General features: G+C 34.5%; 1 protein-coding gene across 1 annotated transcript; it reads left to right on the top strand.

The window, feature by feature from the left end:
* The first annotated feature begins 7568 nt into the window (after positions 1 to 7568).
* LOC132295315 (LEAF RUST 10 DISEASE-RESISTANCE LOCUS RECEPTOR-LIKE PROTEIN KINASE-like 1.1) lies at positions 7569 to 10553 on the top strand. The gene is made up of 4 exons (XM_059793527.1): positions 7569 to 8402; positions 8652 to 8684; positions 8953 to 9204; positions 9291 to 10553. The coding sequence occupies exons 1-4, from the start codon at positions 7727 to 7729 to the stop codon at positions 10241 to 10243; spliced, it is 1914 nt and encodes a 637-aa protein (XP_059649510.1). The 5' UTR covers positions 7569 to 7726; the 3' UTR covers positions 10244 to 10553.
* Positions 10554 to 12078: the final 1525 nt, after the last annotated feature.

Below are 12078 nucleotides of genomic sequence, written 5' to 3'. Positions count from 1 at the left end.
TGAGACTCTCATATGCCGAAACATATTGTTCCAGTCTCATTTGCTCAATCTCCTTTGATAGTCTTGAAAAACTACTTACTAGAGAGAGCCATCCATATCAATAAAGCAAGAACTCATTCTTTGAGTTATGCATACCAAACCTGGTCAAAACTTTATCAATGTAGGATTATTAAGATAAGCCTATTTTCCTTTTAACCTGATCTTGCAAAAGCTTGATCCTAGGAATCTAGCTTACATCCTGAAAATCCTTCATTTAAAAGTAATTGAACAACTACCTCTTTATTGATGACAAAACTTCCACATCATTCTAAATAAGTAGGATGTCATCAATATATATAGAATTAGAAAAATAATGACATTCCCTTGTACACTCATGATTTATTCACTAAGAAATCTTCTGGTATCTTTTTGTAGATTAACTTGCCTTCCATAGGAATCACCCTACTAGAAAGTTCTACAAGATCCCAGAATTTATTAGAATACATAGATTCCAACTCCGATTTCATAGTAACTCACCAAAACGATCTGTATCCACATCGGTTCACGCTTCCGTGTAGCTTACTGGGTCCAACTCATGTTTAACAGGGATGTCCATAATGGTCTCACCTAAAAACATGATTCTGTCGAATTGGATGATAATCCTCCCACTACATCAATGTACCGATGCAAGAATCTGTGTAGTAGATGATGATAACGCATCAATAGGGAATTCTTATATTATGCTCAATCTCTATAATAAGTGTGTTCACATGTGGTACATCTGGTACTCATACCAAATTCTCTAACATTATGCTACTAGGTATGTGATTCATAATATGATTCTTCTATAGATAAACAGTGAGCGAAAACAATCAACTTTTATCTTTGAGATCATAAAATAATCCATCCTAGTGACATTTAGAGTAGCTATCAAATCTAGCATGCCTATGATCTGCTTCCAACTTACTTGTCCATATCAAGCGCACATGTGCAAGACTACCCCATATGTGCATATGATTCAAACTAATATTTAGTAAAAAACACAGCTCAACGGTATCCTTGAGACAGACTAAGATGGAATGCAGTTCATAATGCGTATCGATGTCATTAACGCTAAACTCTTAAATAAAAGAGATAATGTAGCATAGCTGATCATAGATCTAACCATGTTAAGTGGAATTCTGTTATTCCTATTTGACACCTAAATACATTTAGCGTCAATTGCGGAAAACTGGTACATAATACCCTCATTGACCATATAGTCTTTGCACTATCCCAAGAAATACTCATATCCTCGATCAGATCGAAGTGTCTTGATAAGTTTACCTAATATGTGTTCCACATCAGTCTTAACCTTCTCAAAAAATACCAAGAGTTTAAGACTTGTGTTGCATCAGATAAACTTATCCAAAACGTGAGTAATCTTGCTTGGATGTTCATAAGACCACACGTGTCAGTGTGTACCGACTCCAATTGTCCTTTATGTCTATTTCATCTGGCTGATTAAGCCCTAAGAGTTATCTATCCTTCAAAACAGGGTTCACAAGTTTGGTTTAGGCTCCCCTACCTCACTAGGTAATTAACCTTCTTTGACCAATCTTTGAATCTTATTTTGATTGATAACAACCCAAAAATAGACATTAAAAATACAATGAGTCAGGAATAACAATTTTTCTCTTAACATTCAATCTAGAAGATGCAACATTAGTTTCTACATCCTGCAAATCTTAAGAGTTTGTGATTATAGTATATTAACCATTTTTCAATGCACCAGAAGCAATCGCATGTCTATTCAATTTTATAAAACCAGTTTTACAAAATAACAACACAGTTTTTATAAACCAAAAGTGAAATAAGAATGAGATTACGTTTCACTTCTGTGCATAAAGATAGTTCTCTAATACTAATATCCTCATACTCTCTAATTTCAGATGTAATACTCCCACTGACTTAATTACAACCTTGGCATGATAAATATATATCCATATCATCAAGGCTTCTGGATTCCTGAAATCCTTACAATAAATTGCAAACATGTTTAGTGGCTCCAGAATCTATCCATCAGGAATTAATAGACGCAACCACATAACATGGCTCAATGATTAAATATATATTTTCCTATGCCACGTCATTGCTTAAACAGTTCGTCCTTTAGTGTTTCAGTTAGCAACAAAAGAAACAGTTTTCTTCGCCCTCAACATACACTGCCTTATTCCCTTTAACCTTTTTGAATACCCATGTTTTGTGCTAGTCTAGTCCTATTATCATCCTTCTTCTTTGCTTTGCCCGTCCACTTGGGCCTAGAAGAAGATGGTATAGACTAGGCTAGATTGATAGGAACGCCCATACTCTTGATTATCCCTTCATCTGTTACCAATTCTATAAGAATATCAGTGAGTGTGAACTCAAACTGATTCCTTATTTAGTTCACTCTAACAGAGTCGAACGAGTTTGGTAACAAGACAATAATCATGTTAACTTGAAACTTACCACCCAAGTCAGCCTTATTGATCTCCGGCTAATTTTTAAATAATAACAATCATTTTCCAAAATTCGATTTCATACTGGAGTTCCTTAGGCTATCTTGATGGTGTTCAAGTTTGACATAGTACGTAGGCATAAGCCCTATCTAATCTCACCAAAACATTATATTGACATTTAACATGATGCTTAAAGAAAATAAAATAATGTAAATGTTAGTTTTGGAGCGTATTCGAGATAAACTCTAGAATATTGCACCAAGTCATCTCATTTGCCTTATTTCACTTATTCAAAGCATTAATGTTCTCTTGGGTATCTTAAAGTAAAAGGATTAGGTTTAGGAGTAGTAAATACGTTTGTACCCTTACGTTGTGAATAAAATATCTAAATTCTTTTCCCAGTCAATATTAATGAGGTCCAAACACATTGAATATGTCAGCAAGCCGATAAAATTGATAAGACATAAATAATCTGAATATAAATGCATTCATACAATATGCAAGGTGAATTATTAATTCTGTCATGCATATTTAAAATTAAAATGAGCTTGTTAACCACATAATACAATAAATCTCAATCGAACAAGAGATCATTATTATTATTGGTGAACAATCCCTTTTAATTAATGCGGGTCCCTCAACTCTGTAGCATAATAAATCAACCAATTCTATAAGTCAATAACTTATCCTGTTGGAGGAGTTCATTATTACTATTATTGAAATTCATTTGCTATTAGGCAAGCACTTCCATTAAAATAATAATATGTGGGTCCCTTAACCACTGCATGAAAAATCGAATAACCAATACGCCAATAACTTATTCGGTTGGCGAAATTCATTATTGCTATTGGCGGGTAAATCCCATCATTTCCATATCTCTTAAGACAATGCCTTATCTATCATATGAAATGATTCCCGAATTAATTTAGCCTTTCTAAAATCACCTAGTGTAGACCACTTCGTTGGGAAGCTAACACTATTGATTTTAGATTGAGTGTATAACGTTATTAAAACTCTAACGAAAAATTAAACATTAAATATGTTGTCATTATAATCTAGACTCTTTAAATCATGCGTAGGGCCTTATTTTTAAATATCTAATTACAATGAACATTTAATATTTGTATTTTCATGAGACAACCATTCTTGTAATATTAAGACTCTTCAAATCATGCGTGGGGCCTTATTTTGAAGATCTAATTACAATGGTATTAATAACGAAGGCCATGGGGCAATGTATAAAAATCCCCGCTCCCACTCAATTTTTAATCATTCATAATTAGGGTTTTCATTTTATTCATTTACATAATATAATGCATGCAAAACGTCTTAATTTTAATCCAATTAAATTTAGAAAATGTTTGGACTTTAAACGATTCACTAATATTTAATTTAAAGCACACTTTAAAAAAATAATTTATAAAAAATAATTTTGCGTTTCCCAATAAGTGCCCTCAAATTAAATAGTAATCAGATCCAATTAATTTTCATAACTTAATTAATATAAATCAAGCTATTTAAATAAATATCATGGATCCAATGCATGAATAATAATTAATTAACAATTATATATTCTATGCATTCCATACATTGCATAAATAAATAAATAACAGATAAAACAAATAAAACGGCCAATGGAATCAGCTTTTAACATTTAACTACTCTAAGTATCGCGGTTGATCATCCATCAGCTTGCAAACACCCACATAAGGCTGGTACGCACCAGGAGAAGCAAAACACCGCTTGGAACTCGCCTGGAGGGCCCCACACGCGCTCACACGCGCCTGGGGCATGTTGCAGGTGAAGGCACGCGCCCCCATGCGCTGGCACGCGCCTGGGGCGCGTGGGACGCGCCCCTACGCGCTGGCACGCTCGTAGGGCGCGTGGGACGCGCCTCCACGTGCCTGCACGCGCGTGGAGGCCATACAACCTTGGCTGGCGCGTGCAATGCACGCGCCAGCATATGTCACCTCCTGGCGCGTGTTCCTCACGCGCCAGGCTCACCTCCTATGCACTACATCTGATTCCAGCCTCCTCCGACGCCTCTTCTCGCCGTCGGCGATGCTCCGGCCACCGGAAAAACGCCGAAAAATTCCAGAAAAATCAGAAAAATTCCCAGAAAATTAAATTAAGCCTCAAAAAATTCCAGAAAAATTCCAAAAAATTCAGAAAAATTCCAGAAAATTACTGAAGCATAATTTAACCCTTTTGGACCTTCTTGAAGCTTCATAGCATCCTTTGATGAATATTACATGGCTTTAAAAATATTTACAACTTGAAATACAATGGGAAAAATAAATTACATCATTGAACTTTCAAACGGCTAAATCAAAACCTTAATCACATTCATCCAAAGATAAAATTACATTCAATATTCCTATAAGCTTCATCCATGGCCCAACCATACATCATCATTCATTCACAATTATTCATACATCATCATGTATCAATATATATCAACATATTAAATCATACATCAACATAAATCAATAAAAATATATATGAATATAATTTTGGATCCATGAATGATGAGTTTCATAAAATCATGATCTCTAGTAATGAATCAAACCATGCTCTGATACCACTGTTGGGAAACGTGTAAGTTTTAAAAACTTTTTGAGGGATTTTCTTTCACAGATCTTGATTCATCACATAGAGACAAGTTTTATGCAAAAATAAAATATGATCTATCATTCAATTAAAAGATTGAATACTTACATCAAGGTTTGAGTAAACCTTAAATCTCTCCTCTAAAGTGAATGTTCTCACTTATTGTAGATCCATTTTGCTAGACACCTTTTCCATGGATCTCCATCTTCTTGGTAATTGTTTTGCCTTTAGGAATCACTCATATGCCTCCATGAATGACCTTGGAAAACTAAGCTTGTGGGAGCCTCCATTAGATGAAAACATAAACCCTAATTTTCTAGAGAGAGAAAATATATATTCCTTTTTCCTTCTACCAAAAATCACCCCCTAAAATATACATAGACCATGTATATTTACAGGCAATATAAAAATAAAGAAAAGGAAACAACAAATCCTTCTTCATCTCTAATTCATATGTCTCAAATCTAATATGATTCCAATATCAAGTTGGGCTATGAGTGAGAATCCATTGGGCCTATTATTTTATTGGCTACAATGAATTAATAATTGGCCCGGTCCATGGACCCAATTCAATTAATTCATAAATTAATTTCTACTCCACTAAAAGAAATTAATTGAACTCCAATTAAATAATAAATAACCTCTAAGTCAATATTGCACTTTGACCCCTCTATGCATAATTAGTTATCGGATAAATAAAGCCATCAATCCGACTACTTAATTAATATATCTATTTTGGTACCTCTGATTATTTCTGGTTCGATCACAATAAAACATTTGTTTGACAAAAATAATAATTTAAATAAATAAATATATAATAAATCATTTTGTCTAAAAACACACGAAGGCCTTCGAATTTACTTTGTGATCAACCATAATCAATACAAAATAAATACAAGTAGCAATGATGCAAATATTGAAAATATAACCCTCTAACTATTAATTACATAACTACTCAAAGTGTCGGTCTAAGGATCCCGAAGAATCCGCCGAACAAATCAAAGTAATTATTAATTAATAAAAGAGTCTATACTTTTCTCATGCTTAAGAGTCAAATGCCATGACGGTGATAGGGAGTAATTGCATACAACGACTCTCGCAATATATTTCAACCTAAGCGGATCCAGTTCAAGTCTTAATTAATTATGAGTCCATCCATAATTACCGACTATGAACAATTTATAATTACTATTTATATATCATGCATTGATTGTCATCACATACATATATATAAATATTTCTTGTAATTACAAGGATACTATCAATTTCATAGTGAATCGAAACATAATACATTGAATTCACCAATTATATAAATCATAAATATTTCAGATATGTCAGGAACATATGTCACTATAATCCAGATAGGAATTTGTTATGCCAGGGCATATAAATCCCAACATGGCCAATATCTATTGCAACCAAGAGATGCATTTAAAGAAATTTCTCCTCCTTTTATTTTTATTTTTTTTTATTTTTATTTTTTTAATGGCTAAGTCACGCTCACTATCGTAAAGAGACATGAATCCACAACCTCTCATTAGAAAAAATGATATCACTTAGGTTTAGTCCTGGTAAAATAGTATCTACGTATAATATATATGTGTGCGTAAGGAGGGTGTCCTACAATTAACTATTCTATTTTTAAAAGCTTAAACAATTGATACAGCCACTATGATCCATATAGATGCACCAAGCGCTGATATAAATTCATGTCAAGCATAAGGAACTAATTTAAATTCTGAGTCTTTGCAGAGTACACAGTTTTTAGAGCCAAGGATTCACAAGTAATATACAATATATCGGCAAACTATATATGGCCTTCCTTGGTTTGTAATTTTGATAATAGTTTTCGGTTTTTAGAAAATTGAAATAAAAAACTGTATAAAAAATTTTACTTTTCTAAAATATGTTTCTAAAAACTCAGTTTCTTAAAATATATTTCTAAAAACTCAATTCTAAAAAGACTGTTTTCAGAGAACTCTATTTTATTATTCTCTAAAAATTATTTTCTATTTTCTAAATTATTGAAAATTATTTTCAGAATGACAAATCTAAGTATATTATTTTCACTATACAAAATATAAAAACAATCAAATTTTTGTCACCCTTCCCATCTAAAAAATATACAACCTTAGCTTGATTGAGCACCAAATAAATAAATAAATAAAAGATCATTGAAATATTAAATTAAATTAAATTATTGTGAGAGACCAAAAAAAAGATCGTTGAAATATTAAATTAAATTGTTGTGTGTTCTATTGTTAGTTTTGACATTTCAAACAAGCCTAAAAATCTACAGTAGTCTTCTGGCCATTTCGTTAGAAAATGAGAAGAGAGAGAGAGAGAGAGAGTGTGAGAGAGAGAGAGAGAGAGAGTGTGTGTGTGTGTGTTTGAAAAGTCAGGGAGTCTTCGTAGAGCTGGTCAATGAGAGAAATGAGTAGGAAACTTCTTCATTGGAGTGTTTGGCTGACTATTTGTAATTCCAAAGTCAACTCGGCGTGTTTGAGCTGATAGAGAGATAGATAGATGAAACATATATATATCTTAATTTATTGTGAACATGCAAAAACAAGAAGGGGGGCATAATTAACTAGTTTTAAACAACTGAATTTGATTCTGCCCTCTTCTTCTTCATTTTTTTTTTTTGGGAACTTCAAATGGCTATTGCATCCACTTTTGCTTTCGTTTTTCTTTCCCATCTAGCACTTATTCACTCAGCTGAAGATCATAACAAAAGCCTACCCACTTGCCCACAGTCCTTCCTCTGCGGAAATCACAACTTCAGCTTCCCTTTCACAAATACCACGTATGGCCATTGCGGTATTGTGATAGATTGTCATAAACAAGTTCCAAAGGCCCAACTAGGAAGCCAACACTTGTATGACGTTACTGTCATAAGTGACAAATTACTTGAAATTCATTATCCGGCGCTTGAAGATCACATACCTAGTAATAGATGCGATGACACGTTCAAGAATTTAGTCCTTCCCGACTTTCCTTTCGTTTCCTTCACCATCTCACCCAATCTCACCTTCTTCAAGTGCAACAATACTCCTCAAACAGAGTATGCTAGTTACAAATGCACAGAAGGCTACTCAATTTACTTCAAATATCCAAATTTTTATCATGAACCTCCACCTGATAGTCTTCTCCATGAATGTTCAGCTATTCAGCTGCCAGTAAAATGGCCTCCTCCTCCACACCCCCAAGACCCATTGTCATTATTGACTCCAACCGTCCCTCTTGATTTGCATATATCCCATGATTGTAAAAAGTGTCGAAGCAGAGGAGGCCAATGCCTAAATATCGATCGTGAGTTTCAATGTAAGAAAGGTATGAGTGTTTCTATAAATATATATACCCAATGTTTCTGCATTAAGTAATCCTCACAAACTAGTTCAAGATCTTCAATCAATAGGACTCTCTTCTACACCCTTAATTGGTTCTTTATATGGGGCTGGATTTTTATTTATTTTATTTTTTTGGATCCTTAGTTAAGGTTGAAAGAGTAAGCCAACTACACTATGATTTCATACTTCTTTGTGCCGGAACTAACATATTTCTGCTTAACATTGATTGCAGGAAAAAGAAAATATGGATTGATTGTAGGAGCAGGTATATACCTCCTTAAATAATAATATTCGCAAGAGATTATGCATGTATTAAATATATGTGTGTGTGTGTGTTCAGTTTTTCAAGATTTGTTTCTAAGTCTACTTTGTAACCTTCACCATATAATTGAGCAATAGACTTTCAATTTTGAAGATTTCACTCAACCGCTTTCGGTCAAATTAACATTTTTACTTTCTTTTTTCTCTGCTTTTAGTTTGTTTTCTTTCCTCAGAATCAATTGCTGAATTCAAACAAATTTTTTTTTTTTCAGCTATTTCAGCATCTGTTGCTATCCTTGCCTTGCTCGTATTTATTATATGGTGTCGATACAAGTGGAAGTATTTTCCTACGTACTTCCTTTCAAGGAACACTTCTTCTGATCCCTCCTCAAGAGCAGACCTTGAAGGAGGTAGCATTTTCTTTGGGGTCCCCGTCTTCTCCTACACTGAACTCGAAGAAGCAACCAATAATTTTGATCCTAATCAAGAACTTGGAGAAGGAGGTTTTGGAACTGTATACCATGGTAAGAAAATTCTAAGTTGCTGCTTTTGTGTTTGTGTGTATGTGTGTGCAAAATGGGGAAGTGTTTGATATTTTTTTATGGACTAGGCAAACTTCGAGATGGGAGAGAAGTGGCAGTCAAGCGCTTATACGAGCACAACTACAAGCGAGTGGAGCACTTCAAGAATGAAATAGAAATCCTGGCTCACCTGCGCCATCACAATCTTGTCACTCTCTATGGCTGCACATCACGACATAGCCACGAACTGCTCCTTGTTTATGAATACATTCCCAATGGCACAGTTGCTGACCATCTCCACGGTGATCAAGCAAAGCCCGGTCCACTCCCATGGTCTATTCGGATGAACATTGCCATAGAAACCGCGACTACATTGGCTTACCTCCATGCTTCTGACATCATACACCGCGATGTCAAAACCAACAACATTCTCCTTGACAACAATTTTTGTGTCAAAGTTGCTGATTTCGGGCTTTCAAGGCTCTTCCCAATCGATGTCACTCATGTCTTAACTGCTCCACAGGGGACACCGGGCTACGTTGATCCAGAGTATCACCAATGTTACCAACTTACTGATAAAAGCGATGTTTATAGTTTTGGGGTTGTCCTCATTGAGCTCATATCATCATTGCCAGCAGTTGACATAGGTAGGCATAGGCATGAGATTAATTTGGCTACATTGGCAGTAAACAGGATTCAAAAGTGCGCATTCAACGAATTGATTGACCCTAGTCTCGGATTTGAGTCAGATAGTGAAGTGCAGAGAATGACTACTTCAGTGGCAGAGCTGGCTTTTCGGTGTTTGCAGTTTGAGAGGGAAATGAGGCCTACAATGGTTGATGTTTTGGAGACATTGATGGAAATTCAGGGCCGAGATTGCAAAGGTGAGGAGACAGAGAAGGTAATTGACAATGTTGGGGTGTTAAAGGGAAGACAACCACCTCCTTCACCAGAATCCGTTGAGGTCGTGTCACCTTCACCAGTTTCTGTGACAGGGAGTTGGATTAGTAGATCTACAGCATCCAACACAAGTGTTTCCTAAAACAATTTAACAATCATATCTATACATATATATATATATATGCAAATTAATAGGTTGAATTTCTCTCTTCTCATCATCTACTTGTCTTTGTTTTGTTGTTCATCTTGAAAATTTAAACGTGAGGTTGAGGGAGTGTACATGTAAATGGAGCTGTTATTTGTATATTTAAGTTGATATATTTTGACCATGTGAAAATCTTGACGAAAATTCGGACTTGAAATATCAAAGGTGACAATAAAAAATCTTAAAGTTGCTGAACTTTCATTTTATATTGCCTATAAAGAATGTATAGGAATTGGGACGGAGAAAAATGACTTAGACTTTTGGAAGCTGCTGCTGCTTGGCAGGGTGATAGGTTTTTCAAAGGGCTTGCAGAAGAAAATAGTCTACCGGAAATAAATCAGATTAGGGTTTTTCTTAATTGGTTGATTTGCATCCTTACCTCTGATTAACAATTGTGGTACTTTTTGGTCTAGTTCTGTGGAGCCTATATTGGCCACCAACACAAACAATTGCATTTAAAAACCAAATATTTATCGAAACTTGAAGACCACAAACATAACAAGCTAGTTGAAAAACATAACAGCTAGTTGATTCCGAATCTAGTCTCTGTTGTAAACCAGTTAATAAGGATGCTAGGGCTTGTATTGTTTTGTAGAGAAACAACCCTGAAAGCTGAAATAGAGAGAGAAAAAAAGCCTAAAAAGGGTATAGTGGGTTTAAGGGTTTGAGAGGCTTGTAATCAAGGTGCAGTCGCGTCGCGGTGTAATAGAATCAGATGTGTATCGACTTCACGTAACATAATCGATTATTGTAGTCCTGAAATTTTCTCAATCTCACACAGTCTAAAATACATTGATACGCATCTTTTTTCGAATCCATTTTGACTGTGAACATAAAGTTATAAGCAATTGTGTGATTTTCATTTCTTCTGATTCTTGATTATGAATCTGTGATTATGGGTTGCCAGTGTTTGTCATAACAATGGTAGCCTTCTTTTTTTTTTTTTTTTCAGTGAGTGGTTTAGAGGGGAAAGGAGAGGATGGATGGGTCAAACTCTGGCGCTCACACAAAACCGTGAGGCTTGCCCACCTTCTCTGTGCCAAAATTATGATTCTAACAAAACTGATTGTTGCCAAGCCCTATTCAGCCTCTTCGGAATAGCCCCTTCTCAACACCTCAAAGAGACCTCTCTCTTCCAGCTCCCAAACCTACCCACTTCCATTTCTTGCCTCACTTCAATCCAAGCTCGACTCTCTGTGGGCAGCTCCTTTGGAGAAAGAAAAAAGGGTTAGAAAAGTAAAGAGAAAATGAGTGTAGGGGCATTTTTGGAAGCATAAAAGGATAAACTAGGTATTATATTAATTGAAAGATGTTTTTGCACAAATTAAAAAGAATAGAGATTTTTTTGCACACCTTTTTAAATAGAGGATAAAAGTGTTATGTAAGATATACTTCAAGGGTGTTTTTTGCACTTACCCTTATTTTATATAGTAATTAATTATAAATTTCTAGATATAGGAAATGATTAAATAAGGATATAGATTAGTATACATAAATTTTAATTTTAAAAAATTTTGTTTACAAATCTAAAATATGTGATAGAAAGAGTGTTATTTGTTGATAGCAATATATAAACCTAAATTTGTAATCAATATGCATAACATTATAATAATATTTCTATTTTATGTTTATTAAATTATTATAATTTTTTAAAATTTTGTTGGTATGATCATATTTACAATGAACTTATCAAAACTATGCTATCATTTTATGGTATCAATTTCAAAGCATTCCTATGTACTGGTGGTACTAGTAGTCATTTGATGGAAGTA

This window comes from Cornus florida, unplaced genomic scaffold, assembly GCF_030987335.1.
Source record: "Cornus florida cultivar Cherokee Brave unplaced genomic scaffold, ASM3098733v1 CherokeeBrave_3.0.0_Hap2_Chr02, whole genome shotgun sequence".
NCBI lineage: Eukaryota > Viridiplantae > Streptophyta > Magnoliopsida > Cornales > Cornaceae > Cornus > Cornus florida.
Note: the sequence above shows the minus strand (reverse complement) of the source record. Positions and strands in the feature narration are given on the sequence as shown.